This window comes from Cydia pomonella, chromosome 4 (assembly GCF_033807575.1).
Source record: "Cydia pomonella isolate Wapato2018A chromosome 4, ilCydPomo1, whole genome shotgun sequence".
Lineage (NCBI taxonomy): Eukaryota > Metazoa > Arthropoda > Insecta > Lepidoptera > Tortricidae > Cydia > Cydia pomonella.
Window position 1 is genome coordinate 148183 of NC_084706.1, and position 25577 is coordinate 173759.

The 25577-nt window shown below is 36.1% G+C and overlaps 3 protein-coding genes across 3 annotated transcripts; all 3 read left to right on the plus strand.

Moving 5' to 3' along the window:
* Positions 1 to 594: 594 nt before the first annotated feature.
* LOC133517505 (uncharacterized) lies at positions 595 to 1766 on the plus strand. Its single transcript, XM_061850839.1, has 2 exons — positions 595 to 1310; positions 1508 to 1766. The coding sequence occupies exons 1-2, from the start codon at positions 654 to 656 to the stop codon at positions 1592 to 1594; spliced, it is 744 nt and encodes a 247-aa protein (XP_061706823.1). The 5' UTR covers positions 595 to 653; the 3' UTR covers positions 1595 to 1766.
* A 4648-nt stretch (positions 1767 to 6414) lies between these two features.
* LOC133517507 (uncharacterized) lies at positions 6415 to 8003 on the plus strand. The gene is made up of 2 exons (XM_061850840.1): positions 6415 to 6596; positions 6771 to 8003. Exons 1-2 carry the CDS (start codon positions 6449 to 6451, stop codon positions 6938 to 6940), a joined length of 318 nt encoding a protein of 105 aa, XP_061706824.1. The 5' UTR covers positions 6415 to 6448; the 3' UTR covers positions 6941 to 8003.
* A 2047-nt stretch (positions 8004 to 10050) lies between these two features.
* On the plus strand, positions 10051 to 20797 carry LOC133516777 (uncharacterized). The gene is made up of 4 exons (XM_061849728.1): positions 10051 to 10267; positions 16843 to 17029; positions 17511 to 17728; positions 18151 to 20797. Exons 1-4 carry the CDS (start codon positions 10105 to 10107, stop codon positions 18870 to 18872), a joined length of 1290 nt encoding a protein of 429 aa, XP_061705712.1. The 5' UTR covers positions 10051 to 10104; the 3' UTR covers positions 18873 to 20797.
* Positions 20798 to 25577: the final 4780 nt, after the last annotated feature.

Below are 25577 nucleotides of genomic sequence, written 5' to 3' on the forward strand. Positions count from 1 at the left end.
ACCTGATACTTTGATCGTGAAAGCTAGACTCAACGATGTGGCGGTTACGGCCGGTTTTGAGCAAACCAACATTGTTGACCAAGGACTGAAAGGCACCCAACCCTGACGAGATATTTCCACAATAGTTCCAGTTAAATACTACTTTTCATTTCGAATACGAGGGAATAAAAATTTACAAAACATGACTAAGTCGGTATACATATTAGGATTTTTGAAGGTACTTTCAAGTGAGTATTTAAATGTATGGAACGTTATTTATGGATTCGCAAGTTAAATATCAGATTACAAACTATACAACAAATTACTTTAGAACCAAACCTTCATTGCTTATTGTTAAAAAATGAAAAAAAAAATCGTACTTCGAGAGTAAAAGACCCTGGGCTGAATCGTATCACACAAACCTGCTTCATAGATAAACAATGTGCCACACTCAGAGCACGAGAAATGACAAATCAATAGCCGGCCACTATTTCTGCAGGTACCTACTCGTATATTAATTACTTCCAGCAGGCACACGCCCCGCACAGTTCAGTCGTGTTGCTTCCCTTCAAGTGTTCGCATATATATGTAGTAAAAGTTGACTTACTTAAGTAAACGAAAATTATTTGAGCAAGCGGGAATATTTAGATAATATTTTATATACCTTCTTTGCTATGGGTTATACTTCTGATTTAGTTTTACGTTTCCTACGTAATTATTTTCCTTTAAAAGGTATTCTGCTTGTACGTGCCTTTTTCGGACACTATTTCAGTTTCAAATGTCCCAAAATATACTTAAAGTTACATAAAGTGTACTGCGTTGTCGTTACGTTGGTTTGCGTAATAATAATATTTATTATGACAAATGAGTGGCGTAAATGGGTCATTTTCGAATTAGTCATTATGACTTTGGCATCTATTTTGATTGAAGGTGATTGTTGTGGAAAATTCCTCTCCTTCGTCGAGTGTACAGATCACTCTTTTGGGCTCGGTCGTCGGAACTTGGCAAGTCCCAGGCTTTATGCGGCTTTCTTTATAATCACATCGATAAGATTATACATAGATTATATAAACATACATGCTTTTTTCGTTAATCCTGTGCTTTATTCAGCTTTTACTTTCCTGTATACGGGCTTGGATTTAAATCACTTGTTAAGAATGATTGTATTTGACATTTTGTATGAAAGAGCAAAGCATCTTCGTAATCATTTTGAAAGTATTTGTAGTCGGGTTAACGGTGACGACAACATGATATCTGAAGTAAAACGAGGGATATTATTATATAAGGAGCTAATTGGTAGTATCACAGTGCTCGAAAAAATCCAAGTGACGGTAATGTTTAAATTAATTGTATGATTTATTTTATCTCTTAATATCAATACATCGTGCTTGTTAAATGGAATGTGTTAGAATAATAAAATTCTAGCTTCAAGTATGTGTGAGAATGATTAATATTTATTATTATCTTATGTAATATTATATATTCTAGCTATTTGTTAGTAAATATTGGTTGCACTTTTTCATTTCAGTATTTATTAGCTCTGGTGGCCCGCTTCGCTGCGAATGTTGCAGACATTCATTTGATACTTTGCGTGGAAAAAAGGGACGAGGTATAACTATCCGTCATTCTAATTATTATACATGCCTTTACTTAAGTATACCTAAGCTTATCTAACTATACACAATTTACGATTATAAGCGTATCTTGCTGTTTTATACACACATTATTTTAAGTAATGGGAGAGGACTAAATTGCGTATTACGGTATTCAGATTGTAATGTCGCCCGTGGCATGGCATCAAGCATGATTCAGAGTGTACATCAAAATATTCAAGATCAATAGGTTTTTTTTATACTACGTCAGTGGCAATCAAGCATACGGCCCGCCTGATGTTAAGCAGTCACCGTAAACTATGGACGCCTGCAACTCCAGAGGTGCTACATGCGCGTTGCCGACACAATATGATATGCATAGTTTTTATAGGAAAGTAGCGAATAGTTGAAACTGCATGTGCCGCAGCTGTTTTTAGGGTTCTGCACCTCAGCCGGCAAACACGGAACCCATATAGGATCACTTTTCCGTCAAGACCCTTTTTCTCAGGATCGCGTGGAAGTGAAATGAATACCTCTTGGAGCGTGGAAAAATCAAACATCTAAATTAATGCAATAATAAACAGAAATAAATGTCATATACTTACTAAGAAAAAGTGACGTAGGCCTTCACTCTCAAGGTCTCTACTTGAAATAAAAACAATATAATTTATATTCTGAAAATAATTTAATTTGTTCTAATACTTCTAATAGCAATGCAATATTAACACAAGGCCGTGAAGTGTGCTCGCAAGGGAATCAAAACCTATAGGGGACTTTTCATTGACCTAAAATCATGAAATTTGGCAAGTAGCAATGCCATATAGCACAAGTATAAGAAACATTTAAAAAACCGGTAGTCACAACACAAAATATTACTTTTTGCGATTATAAACGTATTTGCAGTTGGTAAACTAACCGCGACCTATGTCCAGTATTCCAAAAGCAAAGTTAAGTTTTTCTCTCTGTATAGTACTTTTTAATTAGAAGATCGAGAATTGATCTATTTACATAGGTTAGCTTGTACGGAACCCTCGGTGCGCGAGTACGATTTGCCCTTGAGCTTGACCGGTTCGGAAACGACCCATTCGGAGCTAAAATTACTTGTAGTATGCACCGTGTTTAATTTACTGATTATTCATCACTTTCATCGGTAAATGGATATCGATCAAATAAAATGACATACGTAGTCTTATTACAAGCTGTAAAAATTTAAAAATGTTAGTTTTTCTACGGATTTGGCAACTGCTCCGGCTTAAGGCCACGAAAAGTAAATATAGAACGTGTTCATTTCCTAAGAGAACGCATTAGGATCTCCGGCCGTAAAATATGTAACGAGCAAGCTTCAATAATGGGAGGGAGGAGGCTTCAACAACCCGTAAAGACCGCGGTGGCGAGGTGCGAGTATGAGAGTTCCGGGCTTTACCAACCAACAATGTACTAGTGCAAACATTACAGGACATAACATGACATGACATCTCGATGATGATGTTCGTGTCACGTAACTTGCGTGACTGACGACGTGATGTAGGCCAGGCAATGAATGCTCAAAAAAAGTTATAGAGGGAATAAATGCTTGGAACACAATTTTTGACTTCGCAAGTTTCGCAAGTTTGTTTTGACTAAGTTAGGAAGTGAACATATCAAAAGTACCCGACCATAGCCCTTTAGCCGGGAGGGGGGGGGGGCTATCTTGTATGATTTTAAAATAGCGTATATCTTGAAAGTTTATTTTAAGTCTCCTTATTGTATCTTAATATCTACATTAGTGAAGCTAGAAGTAACCATTGTGGATCATCTCCAATAGGAAATATATGAAATACATAAAGTTTCATCAATCTAGCTTTAATTCTTTAAATTTTACCAATACTGAAAATACGACGATCCGGCCAGTCACTCACTCACACAAACCTCTGGGGCACTTCCCGTGGTCCTAGAAAGCTGAAATATTTTGATTGATTTATGTACATTCAAAGAATAAAAAATTAAGAAATCTGTACCATTTCCCAAACTATAGGGCACTACGAGTACAAAATGAGATTCCACCAAAAATGTTTCATGTAAAATTGGCGGCCAAGACAAGAAATTATATCACAGGACTTGTTACATGTTCCGATTATGACACGCAATAAATCGGGTGCTCGCTATATTTTTGCGTAACAAGTTTGCGTTAAACGTTTAACGCTATCATGGAGGGGGTATGAAAGCACTGTTGCGTTAAACGTTCAACGCTCCTGGGGAGGGGGGAATAGAAAGAGACAGAGCGAGAGTGAATGCGTGGCACTCGAACGCATGCGCGTAGTATACCTGTTACAGGCCAGCGCGAGCGTTAGCAACGAGTAGCGTCCAATATTCCAACGCAAGAGGGAGAGAGAAATAAAGATACACAAATTTAGAAAGTAGGAGAGAGAAAGAGAGTGTGTCAGTAGATCCCAAGCACATGCGCGTGGTATTCTTGCTATGCAGCGAAGTAAACAGTGTGAGCGTCGTGAAATTAGCTGAAATACGTACTTGTTGTTCTATTTTAATTTATAATATTCATTACTAGATGACGCGGTGAACTTCGTATCACTTATCTCTTAATATAAACCATATGTATTTTAGCTTAGTATTAAGTGCATAGCATGGATATTAAAATGTGTAAATGAGCGCTATCTCGCCAACAAACTCCGACCGCAGTTTGGCGAGGAATAAAGTGGTGTCACAATGTTATGTACCTTTATGATAAATAAACTAAAAAAAAAGAACATTATTTTCATCTCCACATTACGAAGTTTCACTTCTTCCGCGCGGAGGAACTCCACGCATATTTTTCTTATATAATATTAGTTGTAATAACGCTCATTTGATATAATTATTGTTTGACATAACAACAAATGATATATTCACATTATGTATAATTATTGTTTCTTATAATATTCATTATATCGAATTACATTTATTATAACGTTCTTTGAGTATAATGCTTATTTCTAATAAAAATCAAATGGTATAACGCTAATTTCAACTAAAGCACAGTGGGTATAACTATTTTTATATAATGTATTAGAGATATAATTCCAAATGTAATACCTGAAAAAGCGGCCAAGTGCGAGTCGGACTCGCCCATGAAGAGTTCCGTACCATTTATGACGTATTAAAAAAAACTACTTACTAGATCTCGTTCAAACCAATTTTCGGTGGAAGTATGCATGGTAATGTATATCATATATTTTTTTTAGATTTTTCATTTTGTTATTTTAGAAGTTACAGGGGGACACATTTTTTCACTTTGGAATTATCTCTCGCGCAAAGTATTCAGTTTAGAAAAAAATGATATTAGGAACCTAAATATCATTATTGAAGACCTATCCATAGATACCCCACACGTATGGGTTTGATGAAAAAAGATTTTTTGAGTTTCAGTCATACTTAGAAGTATGGGGAACCCCCAAAATTTATTACTTTTTTTCTATTTTTGTGTAAAAATCTTAATGCGGTTCATAGAATACATCTACCTACCAAGTTTGAACAGTATAGCTCTTATATTTTCGGAAAAAAATGGCTGTGACATAATCGGACAGACAGACGGACATGACGAATCAATAAGGGTTCCGTTTTTGCCATTTGGCTACGGAACCCTAAAAATTGGGTAGCTTAGAACTTTACTGTGAACCCTAAAGAAACGAACTGCTTTTACAAATGTAGGTTAGGTTAGGTTAAAACTGTGATCCCTACAGGAGATGATATGATGTTCATGAGCGTTTACGAATACTACTTTACGATTACGGAATACGATTTTTTATACTGCAAGTTAGTTATATAATATGAGTGGTATATTAAAAGTTAATTATAATTAAGTTAGTTAGGCGTTGAAACTCTAGGTCCATGGGGTCCCAGCGCGCACAAGTTTTTTGGAGAAATCGCGAAACGTCTGGTTGACGTAACTGGTGACCGAAGAGCTGGCGGCTTCCTCGCACAACGTATCAGTATTGCGATACAACGAGGAAATGCCGCCAGCATCCTTGGTACAATGCCTCAAGGGCCTATTTTAGATATAAGCTAGTTATAGTAATCATCTGTATATATCCATTATATATATTGTTATTGTCAATAAATACCGTTCTATATTATACCATATGATTGTTATAATAAATAAATAAGTGTTATATCAAATGTAGTTAGTTTTAGTTATAAGTATATTGCCATATACCCTAACAGGGTTCATGTGAACACTAGCTGTAAAATGCTCTTTGTAAGACCATATGTAACACATGATTATAAATGCAATAAATGAATTAAATGAATTAAATTAGTATATACGAAATAAACGTTATACGTAATGATGAATATACGAAATAAGTGTATATATTTTGTTGTTATACTAAATGTTAATTTTACTTTACAAGTACGATTTTGATTTTTTTACAATAAACAATTGAGATTTGGTTATAGTTGATTTGTTATACAATTTCCATTGTGATATTTAACTCCTCATTTCATAAATAACGATATATACTTTTACCTAAATGGTTATCTTAAAGTACCCTCAAGAAAAATAAAAACAATAATTTGAAATCAAAAGTAGAGTATTTATCTCGGGTGAAAGGCGTCATTCGGCCTCAGACTATTCGCTCTCGTTTTTACCTCGGCAGAAATGAGTGCCTTTCATCCCTTAGTTACCAATCTACTATTAAATCAAGGGTTAGTATAATGAATCATATTCTTTATTTCAGACCAGTTTTCAGGTCGGTATAGTCGGGGCTTACGGGCTTGGCTTTTGCTGTGATCTGATAACTTTTTTAGAGTAAAGCCTAGTGGGTCTTGAACGCCAATTTCACATGAAATTTTCCTTGGAATAAGTCTACATTTAAAATTATCTAATAATTGTTTCTTTGCAGATGTTACTGGGGAAGATGTGTCGCTTGGGGTCTGAGTCCTTGTATCTTGCAGCACTTGTTTGTGCCCCTGCAGTCATTATGGAACTGGTCCACAACGAAGTGGACAAAATCACATCGATACTGACTATTCAGCATGCCATTGCCACTGGTAGGCACGATGATGTAAAATATCTATGAGACCTTGAAAAAGACACTCTATTGCATAATATAATTATATTTGATTGGATATATATTTAACGGTATAATGGTGTATGTAGTGGTCAGTTTCAGTGTCCTCCTGTTGCCGAACTGAAGACGTTTCACAACGGTCAGTAATTTCCAGATCGTGAGCTGGGCGCCGCCATGTCGCGCGGGTCGCGCTACATGCAGCTGCGGCCGCTGCGGCTCCGGCTCGCGCGCGTCCTCGCCGTCGACAGCTCGCTGCCCATCGCCTACTTCGCTCTACTGTTCACTCACACCCTACTTATTATGCAGTTGCACAACTTCTTGTAGCCTGGGTTCTCAACCGGGAACTATTTAATATGCAAACTATTATAAAAATATACGATTCTTTTAGTGGGCGTGTGATACCTTGCACTTTTAACGGCTTTCTAATCTAGTCAGTTGTGGCCTCGCCTATGAAGTAGTAGGTCCCGGGTTCAAATCGCAAATATTTGTTCCTGGTTTATGAATGTTTTCTATGTATTTAAATAAGTGTTTATATATATATATATATATATATATATATATATTCTAGGTCGTTACGTAAAGCTAGGTCGATTTGTGTAAGATAATATTAATTTATTAAATGGACTACAACGTTTTTGTGATAAATTTAGCTCTCCACGTAGACACGATAACTAAAAATTTTTATTATTATTATTTTTATTATTACTTTACCGCATTAGTGCGATAATAAGCACATTACGTAACTACATATATCGAAAATTTAAAAGGCCATATATACTGTAAAATGTTGTACGATACATTTGTGCGAATTTCCTATTTGCTGCACTGGTATCGTAAATACCTATTATTGCACCAACACGATTTACATTTTATACGTAAAATTACCAAGGAATAAAAAAATATGATTACTATATCTTCTAGACAGTCTATTGTTATGCACATACCCAGATTGTGAAAAATATAGCGTACTATGTAGAGACAATGTAATGCAAATTGTTGAATGTTTGATGAACACCAAACTCTGTCTGTCTGTACTAGGTTCGCCCGTAGGCGGTGGATCATAATAATAAAACAACAAAATTGTGGTAGTGTATAATTAAGGTACCAATTATAGCCCAACATACAATTGCGCAATACATTAAATTATAATAGCCTGATTTCTGTTTATATTATTCTAATGCGATAATTACAGATAATATACCTTTATACAAAAGCCCACAAACATTCCGACCAAAGGTAAGTAGGTAAAAATAAATCCAAGCTTTTTAATTACAACAAATACATAATAACCTATATATTGTTATATTTTTGTAGGTAAGTATAGCGACAGTTTTGTCCAGCATCAGTAAAACGCGAAATCAATGGAAATGAATACATCTGAAGCCGCAAAATCTACGAGTATAAAGTATTTTTTATTCTTGACACCCTGCAAGCCTCCACTTCCTGGCTTCCGATCTATTGTTAGGTGCTCACGGAACTTTTTTAATACGCGACAAACAGTAGATTGAGGACATTTCAGTCGTTTCGCGATATCTCTGTAGCTCAGTAATGAATTTTCTACGTGTTCGTGCAAAATTCGCTCGCGTTGTTGATGTTGTTTGCTCGACATTTTGACAACGAATAAACATATTTTAAAAAAACTTGATAACATTATAGGCCAGTGTCTTGTGACCAAGTAGGTGCCATAAAAGTTTGTATATCTCTATTATTTGCATAGCAATAGTCGATTGTACATGCCCCAGTTTTGGCGTGTTCAACCTTTAATAGCATGTCTTAATTTGTTAGAGCACAATACGTAGTAGGTACTTTGTTTCGATAAGTAGATGCTCATTCAACGACCCAGAAAATATTTTTATTAATAAAAACCACACACAGATACAGAAAAAACATTTGTAATATATGCAATTTGTATACTTAGCAAATACTTAGTTACTCCGTTGGCTCATTGACCCAAAAGGGGATTGTGCATATTTCGTTCTGCTGTTAGGAATGCTAAATAATGCCGTACTGCGACAACTACGTTCATTCCTACCTATGTACCTCGTTACCAACCGTTACCTACTTATTCGTTTATCCAAAGAGAATTGATTGTAAAGTCTAAGAAAAAAACGTGCTCCTTAGTTTGACATCCAAAACAGATGGCGCTGTACTGCGCCATCTGTTTTGCGGTCACAACTCTGAAACCGTTAACTTTTCAGGAATTTCTTTAGGATATCCTAAAGATAGGTTAGGTGTTAGGTTAAGTGACGCGTTTCTGAGAATAACCAAATTATGGCTAACGCAAATGCGGACAAACAATTCATTATGACTTAAAACTTTATGGGAAACAATAAAGACCCGTCCGCTCCACTTTGCGCTAGCTTACGGCTCCAGTGGAGAGGCAACCTAATTGGGTATAATGTATAATGGACTAATGAAAAATAGTTCGTGTAATTAAACCACAGGACTAAGTACTTAATTGCGGCGTTTACATGATGATTAGCGTTTAGGGGAAAACAAATGAAAAAATATGTCGTAATAACTTATTAACTAAAATCGATATAAATATCGTGTGTATGTGATGTCAGTATTAAGTATGAGAAGGGTTAGTGAAATACTGGCACAGGTGATTGCGAGCGGTAATCGAGGGATATATTTACATTTTAAGAAATTAGCCCGTGTCATAGAATAATAAAATTGATAGGTAAGTAATTTAAAAAAAAACCGTGGCGTTCAATGTATTTCCTGAAATCATCTTCCATATGAAGATGGACGGGCTGGCCAAAGAGCATATAATGGGCTGGCCACCTTGATTCATTCGTGTGTTTGACAGCTATCCAGACGTCTTGCTGGTTGTCAATGGCAATGTCACTGTCCTTCTAATCGTTTGGTAATTTATAAAGTATGAATTCGCTAATATTGTTGATAATCAGCAAGTAGAAAATGCGACGGCCTTTCTGGCCTAGCGGGTAGTGCCTTGCCTATAAAGCCGATGGTCCTGAGTTCAAATCCTTTTAGTCAATTTGTGTCATTATGTCCTATACTATTTATATATTTATTTATAAGAAAATAAGCTACGTGTATATATGCAATTGTGCCGAAATATCGGCAAGTCTCACGGAAAATACATAAACGCCAATAGCCTTCTAAGGACGATAGCGGAGGCTAATGTCAGCCCTATAGTTGGCCACTGGGCAAAGTCGCATGCTTCATTGTTATTGTTTAATTTAATTATCTCTTAATTTTACGAATCTTTTAAAATTTTATTTTATTAATAATTTTAAATATTTAAGATATGAGCGATAGCTTGAACTAAATGTTTTTTTTTAATAAATAACTTGTTTTAATAGTATTTTATAACATGTACGCACAAGCTGTAAATTGTGATTGAGATTGAAAAAACATTCTGCCTTTATTTCTCATCATTAGAATACTGGAACATATTTTCTTGTTGTGAGTGTTATGACACAGACACAACCAGTCCCAAAGTCGTTTTGGTCTATATTAAAATGATGGGCATTTGTTTCACCTCGGTTTTCATGAAGTTTTCAGCAATGTTGGCAACGCTGCAGAAGTTCGGGCTGCGCCACCACGAGCTGCCGACCATGCTGTGGAACGCGGAGGTGCTGCTGCGCGTCCTGGCCCTCGATGTCCACAGCACCACCGACAAACGTTAGATTATCAATCAATCACCTTAATATTCATCCCGGTTGAGAAACTACTTTGGAATCTGTTGCGTTAGATTCTTATTAGACTGGCGATTTGGGGGCGAGTTGAAAGCGAAGCGGGCGCACAGCGAGCTCGCCGCGAGCGCATAACGGTCTCGCCGCGAGCGAGCAATATGTTGTGAATCGAATTATTGCACAGAAAAAATGTATCCGAGCAATCTGTAATTCACGCCCTTATAAGTCATGTAGAGAAATGTTCAAACATTTAAAGATCCTGACGCTTCCATCTTTGTATATTTTGGAGTCGTACATTTTCGTCAAGAACCATATGGAACTTTTCACGACCGCCAAAATTGTTTTTCCGAGGGGCACGAGAAATGAAGGTCGTCTTGTACATGATAATACTATCATGTACAAGACACATTACACAGACAGTAACACAGTAGTAGTGTTATATAACAGACAGTGTTTTGCAATTTGCATTAAAGTGTACAACAAGCTATTGCAACGCATGAGGGAGCTACCTATTAATAAATTTAAAAGAAGTCTTGTCTGTTATTTATTGGATAATAATTATTATTGCCTCAAAGATTTTCTCTACGAAAACATCCAGGAGTAAAATAAAATTGATGATTAAAATTGTTATCCAATATTAATTAAAATTGAAATTGTCAAATTGTGTAAAGTTTTTGCATGCTAGTATACATATAGCAGAACAAGCAACAAATTGTCAAAATTACAGCTGTGGACACAAAATATGTACTTATTCTATGCAATTAAAGTTATTCTATTCTATTCTATTCTATCGCTCATAAATTTTTTGGCAACCGTGTTGTGATCTACAAAAGCGCTACGATTTGTCTTAAACTACGCCCTCTGAACCCAGGGCACCTTAAGGTGACAGGTGTGTGAGTGGATGAACTTCATATTTGAATAGGAATTATGCGTCTGTGGTTGCCACAGACGTGTTACCTACCACTGTAAAGTCTGACCAGAGTCAGCTTCTCTAGGAGATTTTTATGGCTTTCTGGTAAATACTAATCACCAATGAAGATAATTAGAACGCCGTTTCATTTAACGTATATATAGGCAGTTATTCGCAATATGACAGATAGGCTTGTGTTGTGTATTATATTTCGTCACTTCATTTTTCAGATATAATTTTATATTAACCATGTAGTTTCCCTATTGTACAGATAGCATCGCACACATTTAAGAGTAACTATTTTGATTAAAACTGTGAAAACCAACATCCGCCCACTTCCGCTTACTGGTTACCTGCGTGCGGCGACCGCTGCGCTCTTCATTCTTTATTTGTGCGTGGTAGCGTCCACACCTCGGTCTAGTTGCCGAACACTTCGGCACAAGACCACATTTTTTATAACGATCTTCGTTGCCTATGCCTACTATGGTGTTAGCTGTGAGATTTCATTGAATTCGTTGTGCAATATACATATATTTGTTTTTAAAATCGTTGTGCAATCCTTCAACTTGAAGGACATACATACATCCTGGAGGTTAGTCGAGAACTAACACGATGGAAAAAATCATCCTGGAGGTTGGTCGTGAACCAACACGAAGGAAAGTCTGTTCGTATTTCGAACACCGATTTCGCCCGGGGGTTGGTCGTGAACCAACACGAAGGTATAAGATCGGATAACGCACAACGAAACAAAGGCACAAAAAATCATCCTGGGGGTTGGTCGTGAACCAACACGAAGGAAAGTCTGTTCGTATTTCGAACACCGATTTCGCCCGGCGCGGCGATTGGTCGTGAACCAAAAGATCGGATAATGCACAACGCACAACGAAACAAAGGGCCTAGACATTCATATTGGTGCATTTTTCATAATACCCATAGATTTTGTGGGAAATTTATTGCCTTAAAAATGGGAATAATGTTGTGTTACAAAGCCGAGCGAGGCTTTCTTTTTATTTGGTTTTAGATGGCCCAACACTTAAAATATATCCAATTTTTACTCACACCTAACCCATAGTACGGTATTAAATGAAAAAAGAAGTATGAATCCCCGCCCATAGGTTGAATGTAAATCAACAAGCGACTCACAAATGTTGTATTTAACACAATAGTACATTGTTTTTATACTACACTACCCACATAAATATAATATTAATACATTGGGTAGGTATAACTTATCTCTAAAAGTGGGAATTGCTACGTGTACCTACATCACGTCACAGTATTATTTAAAGTATACCTATTCTTTCTGACGTACAATATTTAAACTCTTATATGTTATAAAAGACGTGTAGTGAATTTGAAAGCAATTTCTTAACTTAATCTTGATAAAATATCTTGTTAATATGTATAGTGGTGCCCTGAGAGTGCTTACATTTTGGTGTCGATTTTTAAATGATTATGATATGCAGAAACATTCATAAATCGAACTATAAAAATATGGCTACGTACGTCAATAATGTTATGGGTGATAAAACTTGAACAACTTTGGTTTACTCCTATATTAAATCGCAAAAAAAAAAAAAGAGTCAATCAAACGAATACTTATATAAAAATATACCTATTTATAATATCAGCTTTAAGAATCTTTATTTCTCAGAATAAGATATGACAAAACTTGATAATAAATGAGTAATTGTCCTGGTCGCTCATAGGCGATGCCAGTAAGTACTTATTATCTGTTTGAAAATTAGATTTTTTCTTAAAGTTATATTGGATAATTAATTCAATTGAATCTATAATTATAATAAGTACATTTACTTCAATTGAATTAGAGGAAGACGAGTTTTTTCATCACAATTTACTAGAAAAATTTGCAAGAACTCAGTGTCAAGCACCACTAGAGTACCATCCATCTGAGTTAATCAGAAAGCGGTTTTCTCTTCATTTTGGCAAGTTGCACTTATTAATAAATTTTGTTCGCATCTCTCACAGATATTGAGTGTTTATTTTTATGATTGTAAATAATCGGTAACTAGGTAAATACCTATTCATATATTTATTTAATTGTATTAAAACAACAAGACGATTACCCTCTGATTATCCTTTAAAGGATTACCCCTCAGATTACTACTTAAATAACTAAGTTATTAAATAGGTAATAGAAATCGTATAAAATTAATATATAGTTCAACTCTCATGTATCGGTCGCGGTACTCTTTCAGCCTATGCAATACGTTCACTAGACTTAAAACACTCAAAACGGTTATGCAATACGTTTTTGCTAAGTGTGAAATATATTTACATATACATTTAGTATCATAATTAATATAGTAATTCATAAAATTAAGACCGAATCACTAAATATAATATTTGTTTTCTAAACTCACAATACAACCACAGTAGCAATACAGCAAATATATTTTCTATTTTATTATGTCAGTTCTATAAGTGTATTTTTTTTATACGTTATAAAAATATACAACATTACGTCTCAGTCTTTCGTTACCGACAGAGCGAATATTTGGATAAAATAAAAATAGAGGGCATTTGAGATTTGATGCTTAATACCTGAAATACTGTGTATTGTTATTGTTATCGTGGTTGAATCCTGTGAAGTTTAGTTTGCGCTGAGAGAATAGCAGCTACAGCACCGATATTTGTGCAAATATGGTCAAACGTGTCATGCTGTCATTAATATTTAATAAAAATAAAAATAAAAAAGTTTTTCTTATTTATCTTTATTTAAATGAAAAGACTTACTGATCATGTTTGTTGTACGCTGACTTTACCTACTCAGGTTTAACTGGTTATTATTAACTAAGCACCATAATACGAGTAGCTCGATTATACATAAGGTATATAAAATTAATTTATAAATATATTCCGATGTCATTAATTGGCCCTTGCCCTATTTATTGTATGCAATATGAGCGCAATAATAAACATTTGAATTTGGGTAAATTCTAATCTTATATAAGAAATAACTTCGAAAGTTGAGTAGTAGTTATAGTAGCCTTATAAATTTATTTTTTCATAACTTAACCGAAAGCATATGGAATTATGCACGTTCATATATTTCTTATATTTCAAGAACATGATGGATTTTTACATTTGATAATATCCAAAGTATATTTCTTCTTGAATAGATCAGAGATTTTAACGTATTTCAATGACGTTAGACACGTTTTGGAGAAAAGTAAAATAAAAAACTATTCTTTTTAAGTTAAAAATCTTAAAACGTGCTAGGCCGCGTAAGTCTTTGTAGGCCGTTGTATCACTATTCGTTCAGCAGGAGCTGCTGTAAGCCAACTTGCGTGTGCATGAGCCTAATAACTGAATTTTCTCATTGTCGCCAGCTGCTCAGTGAACACAGCGTATCCCACCCTGTCTGGAGGTAACGCTGGGTTGTATCGTTAACATAAATTAGGTCTTATTTTAGTTATTACTCTTAGACGAGTCTAAAGTTGATATCAATAGTAGTACCGCCTGTCTTCTTTAATTCCGTATCGCGGACAAGGACCGCTAGTGAACTTTCATACATTCATAAAAGGACGTTTTTATGAATTAATTCTACTTTTTGTAATCGAATTAAACTGAATGTAAAGTAGACCACAAAGTGTATAGAATCTTAGTGAATTATGTTTCAGTGTGAACAACAAATTGAAACGTGATTATTAGGCTTTGTTTTGATATCCTAATAGGCGTGTTACAATATATATATATATCATGTGTACATACCTAATATGTACTTTTTATTTTGAACCTACATACCTAAACTTTATTTATGCTTTTAAACAAGGCTTTATAACTCAATTGGCACAGTATACTTGTGTATAGTACACATGTCATGTCCTGAACTTGGTCTGCAGTCTACGCAGGTGGGCTACTCTGCGCAGGTGGGATACAGCGATAATAACTTCAATTACTTGATGGCTTAAAACACAACCCGTTAGACAATTTTTCGCTAAAGCATTGATTTAATTTTGGTTCAGTTTAATTTACCATACTTCTGGATTTCTTTAGCAGTCAATTAAAATAGTATCATGTGTTTTCATGAAAAAGGATCATCATATCGTTTTCTTTTATTACAGAATTGGTTAAAGTTAAACGACTGCTGAAATACGGTTTTAAATCATATAACTCAAAACATCAAAATATGGTACATTTGGGACACTAACTTATCAAAACAAATCCCTAGCACCTGAAAATAAATAAATTCTTGCCATTAACTTATATAATCTAATAATTTGAAATATTAAACTATAATAATTATTTATAAGTTTTTAATTGTTTTTCCACCCATTTGTGTTTATTATAATAACTGTTTAAATATCACCTTGATTTTGAAACGTGAACTATAATATAAATATCTCATACCAAGGATACTAACTGCAAATACAGTAGGTCAGATAAAAAAAAAAAAAAATACAAAACATTTCGGTTTATCACCATGGTTAACATTAACAAATAAATTTCACCCGAATGACTTATTTTACTTCGGACTAAGATAGATATATGTTTTTAGTGTCTCACTATGATGTTTTTTAATCATATATTTCTAATGTTAGTACGGTGTATACGTAACGTACAGTAATTAAAATAAAAATCCTGCGGTCATTGGCATGGCATATAAATTGAGAAGTTTTTTTTTTCTATGTGGTGTGTGGAGTTAGGAGGAACGTCTTAACTTAAACTAGGCACTCAGACAGCCAAAGCTTTTGTCTTATTTCAACCAAAACTTATATCTCTAAACATCTACATGGTTAATATAAAATTATATCTGAAAAATGAAGTGACGAAATATAATTGATGATCAAACGAACTTCTTGAAGTGAAGTTCGATCGATATTATATGAGTCACTTCATTTGAAGATATAATATAAGGTCCCACCCACCCTAGAACCCTGATATAAGTTTTGGTTCTTGCCTTCTCTAAAAATAATGAAGAGCGCAGCGGTCGCCGCACGCAGGTAACCAGTAAGCGGAAGTGGGCGGATGTTGGTTTTCACAGTTTTAATCAAAATAGTTACTCTTAAATGTGTGCGATGCTATCTGTACAATAGGGAAACTACATGGTTAATATAAAATTATATCTTCAAATGAAGTGACTCATATAATATCGATCGAACTTCACTTCAAGAAGTTCGTTTGATCATCAAGTATATGTACTAAAGTCAAAAAGGCGCAATTCCTACCGCTGTACTAGACCGAACTATTCCCTAATGATTTTGCTCTTAGTACATTTTAGTATACTACACGAAAACGAAACGGGAGCGAGGAGTGATACTGACAGCAAAGCGTTCCGAGTGATCCGACCGAACTAACGCCGAGCGCGTGCGATGACGACCGAACGGCTCTCAGCTAATATGAGCAACTGCACGGGAGTAAGCGAGATAACAACTTTTGAAATGTACTACTTTACAAAAGGACTGCACTAACCGTTCCGTTACATTATTAGCTCAGTTTCTCTCAGTGTTCTCTCTTTACTATGTGTCTGTCAACCCTATTGACAGACACTATAGAGAGACTATAGACAGTATGGTAATGTCTTATTTAATATATAGATACTTCAGTTGAACTGTTCCAGTAGTTACGGAAGTTGATAATTCGCGTTACCTCAGCGATTGTTTATTACATCATTCTAATTTTTCTCTCAGGCATCCCGATGATATTTTACATGACGTCAGCTGTAGTCCTGGTGCTGTACTTCTACACGTACCACCTGTCGACGTACTGGTTCATCTGGCGAGGAGGCGGGGACCCGCTCTTCGTCGTCCTGCTGCTGTCGCTGTCTATCAGCAGCTCCGTCGGTGTCGTGAAGCTGCTTTATATGTACTTCAATGGGTGAGAAATTAGATTGCAGTTTCCGCAACGAGTTTTCGTATCGCTAGATTAACTCCGGCTGGCCTAAAAATATGTTTTACTCCCATTACTCGGCTTATCGTTTTTTCAACTTCGTCAAATTATTTCGATGAACGATTTGGTGAATAGACAGAGTTCCCTATTTACATAAGCGCAATTTTACCGTAACATCTTATGTCCTACTAAATCTTCCCTGAGCTACGAAAACGAATGGGAAAAAATACAGCGAATTTAAGTTTTTCATACATCACTTGTTTTTGCTCTATTTCGTTTGTTTTATAAGCTGGAGTTGTCAAAAACGATGTCATTGTATGAGCAAAGTTTCATTACAGTCCGTTTTAAAATGAGAACGAAACTCCGTTTGTATGGGAAGGTGAAATTCGGCCGAGCTTGCTGCGGATTCTTAAGGAAGCAAGTTTATTGTTCATTTTAGTAGTCTACAAACTACCTGCCTATGTTTCAGTGCAAAACTAAAGAAACTCGTATCAGAGTATCTGGCATGTGACGCTGCGGTGGCCCCCGAGAGTCGGATGCAGAGGAATGTGAACGCGACTCTCAGGAGCGTTAAGAAACGGGCCATTATTTTCTGGGTGATCATAATCGGTAACGGAGTCATTTATGTCGGGGCTCCGCTTTTCAAATCTGGAAAGCATTTCGCTGAAGATAAGCAGATTCTTCTCGGTAAGATATTTTCTGATACTCTTCAAATCGCTGAAGAATTCTAATTTTTATACTGGGCGGGCATCGGCTGAAGGCAGGCAATTTCTGCCTACTTGGTATTAAGATTTCAAATCTGTTGCAGTCTCTAAATATATATTACCTATTATATTATATTCTACAACATAGTTACCTATATACTAGTTCTGTTTCATTTGGTGACATTAACTGGCTGTATGACTAAATCAGACATTGAGATGACGTGTGGATATCCTATGAATGGGGAAAAATATGAACATTTTTCTATAAGCTGCGAAATTTCAACTACTACCTAGGACGTCATAAATCCTTAATAAATTTCTGCTGCAGCTTCCCATTCATACTCATTGGATCTACCCGTACTTGGATGGTCCCATACTTGGTTTAAAATAGTATCATATTTGCAGGTCTGGAGCCTATGTACGAGTCGCCGAACTTCGAGCTCGCCAACGTTGTTCTGTGGGCCAGCGTCTTCTTCATAGCGTATGCGCCGGCCAACGTCACTGGATTCATCATCATCATTGTCGGCTACTCCGAAGCGCAAATGCTGGCCCTCAGTCAAGAGTTACTCTATCTTTGGGACGATGCTCAAACCCACTATAAACAGATCCAACCTAATTCAATAGATGGTTCAAGTACCAACTATATTTTCAGAGAATCAGATGCTAGCAAAAGAAAGAAGCTGCGTATGGTTAACTGTTACGTCAAAAACCGTTTAGTAAGCATTATTAAAAGTCACGCAACCAATATCAATCTTATTAATCAAGTTGAAAGCATGTTCAAAAGTGCTTTAGCTATAGAATTCACTTTACTATCCTGTGGTCTTATAGCGGCATTGTTAGGTGGTTTAGAGAACACGTACATTGAGGTGCCTTTTGCGTTGGTACACGTGTCTATGGATTGTATCTCTGGGCAGAAACTGATAGATGCGAGCAAGGCATTTGAAGACGCGGTGTACGCTTGCCAATGGGAACTCTTTGATGACAGCAACAGGAAGTTGGTGCTAGTGATGTTACAAAATGCACAGAAGGCGTTGCGTTTGTCGGCAGGAGGGCTGGCGAGCCTCAGTTACACGTCCCTTAAGTCGGTGAACAAGTCGATATATTCGGCGTATACTGCACTACGCTAAACTACTAAAAATAAATAGGACAATCATGAGATATCATGTAAGAAGTAGAATATAGTCGAATTTAAACTGTCGTGAGTCATACTACTAACATTAAAGTTAATTTTACGGTTTACACTCGCGTGACATGTTTCGGAGAGCCTAGTTCTCACGTGAGTGTAAACCGTAAAATTAGGTAAAAGTAGAATATATATAAAATAGTAAAAGAAGTAGAAATATATTTGGATTCATTTATAAACACATTCATTAATTTGATTCATTTATTCATTTATTTGTGTATTTCAATAACTTGTTACACTCTCAAGAACGCATTGCTGCAGCTTAACTGCTATGTTAAAGCAGAGAAGACTTCGTTGGTTTATCGCATGGACCCCGAGAGACTACCACGCCAAGTAATGCTGAGTCAGATAGCGGACGTAAAGAGACCTGTTGAGCGTCCAACTCTACGGTTTAAGGACTCCTGTAAGCGGGACATGTACAGTTTTGGCATTCGGACCGACAGTTAGGAGAAACGCGCCGAAATTAGCCGGAATGGCGTCATGACATTCACGTTTGGCTTCAGTTGATCTCGCTGTTTAAGTACTGGTACTTGAATCAGAAAAATCGAGTGAAGTGGGCAAACGAGCTTTCGACGCCATGTTGGCTGGAGTGCGGGTTTAGGCAGGGGTTAAGCTCACCCTTACTCTTCAGTTTATAAATGAATGCACAGATTGAGGAGCTCAGTGGCACTTATGTCGGCTGCTTTGTTGACGGAGTCTGTGTCAATAACCTGAGTTACGCAGATGACATTCAGTCAGTGCATTGCGTCAACTTATTGGTGTCTGTGAGAAGTACGCGACATCGCATGGTTTGTCTTACAATGTGAATAAAACTAGCTACATGGTGTTCAGGGCGGGAAATAAATTTCCTTTCTTTTTCCACCAGTTATACTCGTACTTAATGGTGTTCCCTTAGAAAGAGTGACACAGTTTAGGTACTTGGGACATTTGCTGACTGACGACCTGAAGGACGATGTAGTTATGGAGAGGGAGCGCAGGGCATTGCCAGTTCGAGCGAAAATGCAAGTCCGCATATTTGCTCGATGTACAGTTGAAGTTAAAACTACACTTTTCAAGGCTTACTGTATGGCTACACTATTGTGATAGTTTCATAAATTTTAAAATTAATTTATGTTTATTTTCAATATCTCATACACGCAACTAGAACGCACATCTTATATATTTTACATATGGCAACATCCTTTTTCCTATACCCCCACCCTCACCTTAAACCGCCAGTACAAAATAAAAAACGTTGCGCGCGCGCCCAAAAACTCGCACTCTTCTAATTAAAACTCAAAATACAAGTGAAAACTTTTGAAGTTTTGGACCCGGGTACGTCCTTAAACTACGTCCAAAAGAGAGGTATGGGCATTGTGAATGTCATCTCGCTTTGTGTGGTGGGGCACAGCCAGTGGATGTCATTCCAGATCTAGAGCAGAGCCCAACTGGAGAAGTACCTCCACCTTACAGAAAACAGCAGCCAAATAACACTAGACCCTACTCATAGTGTTGTGTTCCTGCCGGTGAGTAAGGTTGCCAGAGCTCAATGAGGGGGGGCGGGTTTAGGGTCGGCAACGCGCATGTAACTCCTCTGGAGTTGCAGGCGTACATAGGCTACGGAGGCTGCTTACCATCAGGCGGGCCGTATGCTTGTTTGCAACCGACGTAGTATATAAAAAAAAAAGAAAAAGGTCTCCATGACGATCAGTGACGTCACTTTTAACACTATGCAATGTGAACAATCAAATTTCTGTGTTTGTGGTGAAATACGAACTCAAAATTGGAGAAGGCGGGCTATGAGCTATTCGAGGTTAGTCCCTGCCCATCCACTGTACATCGCTGTATAGGTACTTCAAGTCTGTGGGTTAGATATACTCAACGTGCTTACAATGCCCTGCGCATCTAATACATTAATGTGTTTAGGATACTGTTCTGCAGACTCCCGCGGTTCTGCAGCGCGTCTTAAATGTTTGCGGAGGCGCGCACAGATGGCTTCGATACCACCTGGCGCAAGAAAACTGCCTCACTGCTTGACAGGGTGCGCAGGAGTGGCAACAGTATTTTAAGCATGATAGCCAATACGTATGCTTGTCCTCTTATGTGCAAAATGAACCAGAGGACCAAATGACTTTTATTAATTTATTATTAGCGCTCGCTAGTAAACTAACATGTAGATTAAGTTCAAAACTAACAATTATGTGGACCATTATGTTGTCTGTAATAAATAAATTGATTGATTGATTGAGACATTCGTATCTTCCAGTGGACGTTATGAAAACAGTTATACAAGGTGCCCGTGAGCATTGCGAGAGATTTTAACTAAGCATTCCTGGTATTATTTAGAAACTAAAATGTCATATAAAATTTTCTGGATTAGGCCTAGTTTCAGAGATAGTTAAATGTTTTTCTAAATAATTCTTTCGCCATAAGTCGGTACAAAACACATTTTTGACTGCGGTATTGCCACTTTGAGGTCTAGTCTGGACATACCTATTGAATGACATCGAAAAATGTATTCGAGAGGCTACCCCCACATAAAAAAAAAACTTTTTAGTTAATCTTAGGTTATGTGTTTATCAATAAAAAATGCGTTTTATGTACAGGAGTGTTCAAAAAAAGGGGAAAAAAAAAATTTTTTTTGTCGCATTTCACAAAAAGTCATATAACATTTTTTGTTTCTGTTGCCATCAGGAATGCACAGTTAAAATCTCTCGCAATGCTCACGGGCACCTTGTAGTTCCCATTATTAAAAATAGGACTGGAGATGTTGGGGAGGTGAGTAACTATGGGCCACTATCGCTGGCTACTATCGTAGCAAAGGTGTTGGACGGTGTGCTTGATCGCCGCTTTAGTGGATACGCCAGGCTACATGACGGTCAATTCGGATTTCGGCCTGGGTTATCTACTGAAAGTGCAAAACTACATAGTTCTAAGCACACCGTTCGATACTACACCGAACACCGATAGAAGCACACCCGTATATGCTGCTTGTCTTGACCTGTCCAAGGCTTTTGTTTGACATAATATTTAGAATTTGTCGCGTTTTTCAGGTTTAATTTCCAAAATATCGATCCTAGAAGAAAAATTGTGAGAACCAAACTTGTAGAAAATCAAATTTCCTGCAATTTTTGTCCTTTTGGTTTTACTGTAAAATCAAAAATGGCCGAGTTATTCAAGAAAAACTGTTTTTCTAATATACACAGGAGCCAGATTCAGTCTACTTTTTGAATTTACACTCCCAGTGACGCCCCCGAGGGACCTACGAAAAAAAATCCAAGAACTGATTATTCACGGGTAAGGTCGGTTTTTTGGATATAATGACTGTACTAACTCTTTACTAAATGTATGAGGGTCGTCCCGCCTTCTCCGTTTTGGTTTTCCCCTTCCTCAAGATCCATCCTTAAATATTATGTAAATAAAAAACAATTATACTGGATAAACATATAAATAAACGAAACTTTATTGATTAGGTACTTATTACTTAATTGATATTACAAATTATCCGGCTGATGTTTGACATGAAATAATTTATAAATACATATATTTGAAGTATAATGAATTACATTGTAAAAAAAATTAACACGTAAAATTATCCGATTTAAATAATTGATTTTAAAATAATTATAATTCCTACACTGTTGATCATTCAAATAGAAGTATTTATTACAATTAAAATTCAGTTATTTGACTAATATTTTAGATATTATAAAAATACAAATATATTTCTACATTTAAACAACATTCTATTGCGTATATTTTCCACAAAATTTTAATGTAATATTAATCGAATTAAAGCTATTCCAAAGCATATTTTTAAACACAGACTTATAAGTCTAAAGTTTATAACACTAAAACGCTTTAAAATTTACTGATTGTTTTCCAAATATGTGAAAAAAAAACACAATCTGTAATAACCTTTACGAGTCATTAAATAATGCAAATAATGTAAAGCGATTCTAATTAAATAAGTTAAGAAGCCGTTATCGATTTTAGTCGCAAAAATGTCAAATTGATAGATTTAGCGCATGAAATTGTACACCTTTTGTCAACTATTAGGAATAACAAGTACTAGTTTTATTATAGGGAGCGTGCATGAACTGTAGGAGGCAGCACAGGAGCTGTCAGATTTTTGGCGCGAAGCGTAAATGTGATGTTTATTGTTCCGATGTAGCCCACAAGATGGCAGAACCTACTATGCACAAGAAAACACTTGACGTGTAAATGTGCCTGTTTATGGTTCCGATTCAGACCACAAGATGGCAGACCCTCCAACGCGCACGGTCCCTATAGCACGTCTTGTTATCTTTCATTTTAATAAATAAATTTTTGAAAACAGACTTACTTAATTAGTAATGATTTTTTTTTGTGATGGACGTTTAGGTTAACACGCGTAAAGCAGTGATTTGGTCGATCTTATTTCTAAGTTTCGTAAAGTTTGGACTGCTAAAAATTGTAATTTTGTATTACACAAATCCTGTATTTAACTTTAATAAACTACATTTTTTGTTATTGCAAATTTGAAGTATTGTTAATGAAAGTTAGACAAAATCAAATTTTTACAGAAATTACTTCAAAACAAGTGACATTTTCTCTGAAAATCGACTTAATTTGAACGTAATTTTGATAATTAAACAATGTACAACATTTACTGAAACTGTTCTTATTACTTCTTATACACCATTTTGTATAATTTACTACCATAATTTTTTGATGAATTAAAAAAAAAAACTGTCCCTTCTCGTCACATATTACCAAAAAATATGTGAAAATATTTTAAAAGACTATTAAATTAATCAAATTATATAATTTTTAATATAAACAATAAAAATAAATTAAGAACGTCAGTATTTTAAAATTAAAACTCATTGACACTTTGTTTGTATGAATTAGTGACACAATCTTAAAAAAGCTACAACTCCCTCGGGAGTTATATATTTTTTCACAATTCATAACTCCCACGGGAACAATAAATACCTGCATGAAATAAGATCATTTTCGAGCAAGTGTGATGAAAATAACCTTACGTGAGTTATGTCTAGGGGTCGTACAAAAAGTGCGGATGACGTCAAACCACTTATAGAGACTTATATATGATTTCAAATAGTATTTTTGATTTTCATAAACAATTATCACTTATCATTTATCAACCTCTTTATTAAACGATATCGCCACTGGAAATGAGTAAGTACGTTTTTGACTGACACATTGTCAATCAGATGAACAATAAATTGACTTCATTAATGTTTAGCTATTGTATCTTCACGGTTATATTTAGCTAAAATTTATATTTACTAATGTATAAGAAAACGCTCTAAAATGTCATCTTTACTCGAATATTGTGGCAATCCCACAGACTTGTTCTAACTAATTTCAAATAATTATACCTTATGGTAACAAGTTTCGTGAAATTTATTTTATTTACATTAATTAATTCCATGGATTTATTTACGATTATTTTGTTACTTCATTAATACTACTTTGTTACAACATGTCACACGGAAGTTTAAATACAAACTCAAACATCATCCTGTGTGCAAGATTACGTCATTTTTACGTCATCAGCACTTTTTGTCCGACCCCTGGTTATGTCGGTCTATGTCTGAGTTTTAAATAAAGTAATTGTATGATTCCAGAAAGTTTGTAATTGTGAAGTATGTCTTAGTTAGGTAAAGTAAGACGGATGAGAAGACTCTTTTTTAGACCTGGATCCTAGTTTCTCGTGTAGTTAGCTGAACACCCAGTACGTGGAATTGGGACAGCAGATGTACAGATGGGAAGGGAAATGTAAATGTGAATATATAAATGTATATAATACGGAAAAATAGGTCTAGAACCCGGCTTTTTCAATAAGTCTAGAAAGCAACTCAAATTGGCCAGATCAAATAAAGCCTGATCAGATAAAGCCTGTCCTAATAAACCAGGGCACTTCCAGGTCCCACCTGATAATTACACAGCCTCGTAATTAGTGCATTAGGGCTAGAGTTGCCACTGTTACTTGACCCGGCCAGGTCCACTAGCCCGCCAGCTAACTATGCTGAACTGCTAAATAAACAAGTCCTCTCTATAAGATAAATTATTTCAGTAAACTATTAAATGAATCACAAAACTAAATGACTTACTTTTTACTTACTTGTAAATTTTTTTTTTTAGTTGTAATAGTTATTAATAAAAAATGTATAAACTAAATTTAAGTTACATGAATTATAACTACTTATAAAATAAAGTAATATAGCTAAACCTAACTCAAAATAGTAGAATAACTAAAATGTACACTCCAACCCTTGGCCTCTTGGCAGAGTGCCCATCACACAGGCAGCATTCCCGCACTGTATCGTAATAGCGAGTCTTTGCGCGAGAAAGCTGCCTGCGCGGGGGTCTCCTGTTGCCTCCCTTAATCGCTTCCCGAGCTCCTTGTGAAGCCCACGCGCACCTTTGCCCCACGGCCCGAGTGTCTCGACGCCAAAAGCTACGAACACGTAGTTGGCGACGAGACAGCTATATTTGTTGGCCTTCTGTCGTTCTCGGGCGTCTGCCGCTGCCCCAACATGTCTGCTGGTCGCTGCAATGTAGGACGCCGCCAACGTGTCGGCGCAGGTAGCGACCCACACCAGCGCACGGCCCATCCTCCAAGGGATCAACGATATCCCGTCCGGGCGATTGCCATCGT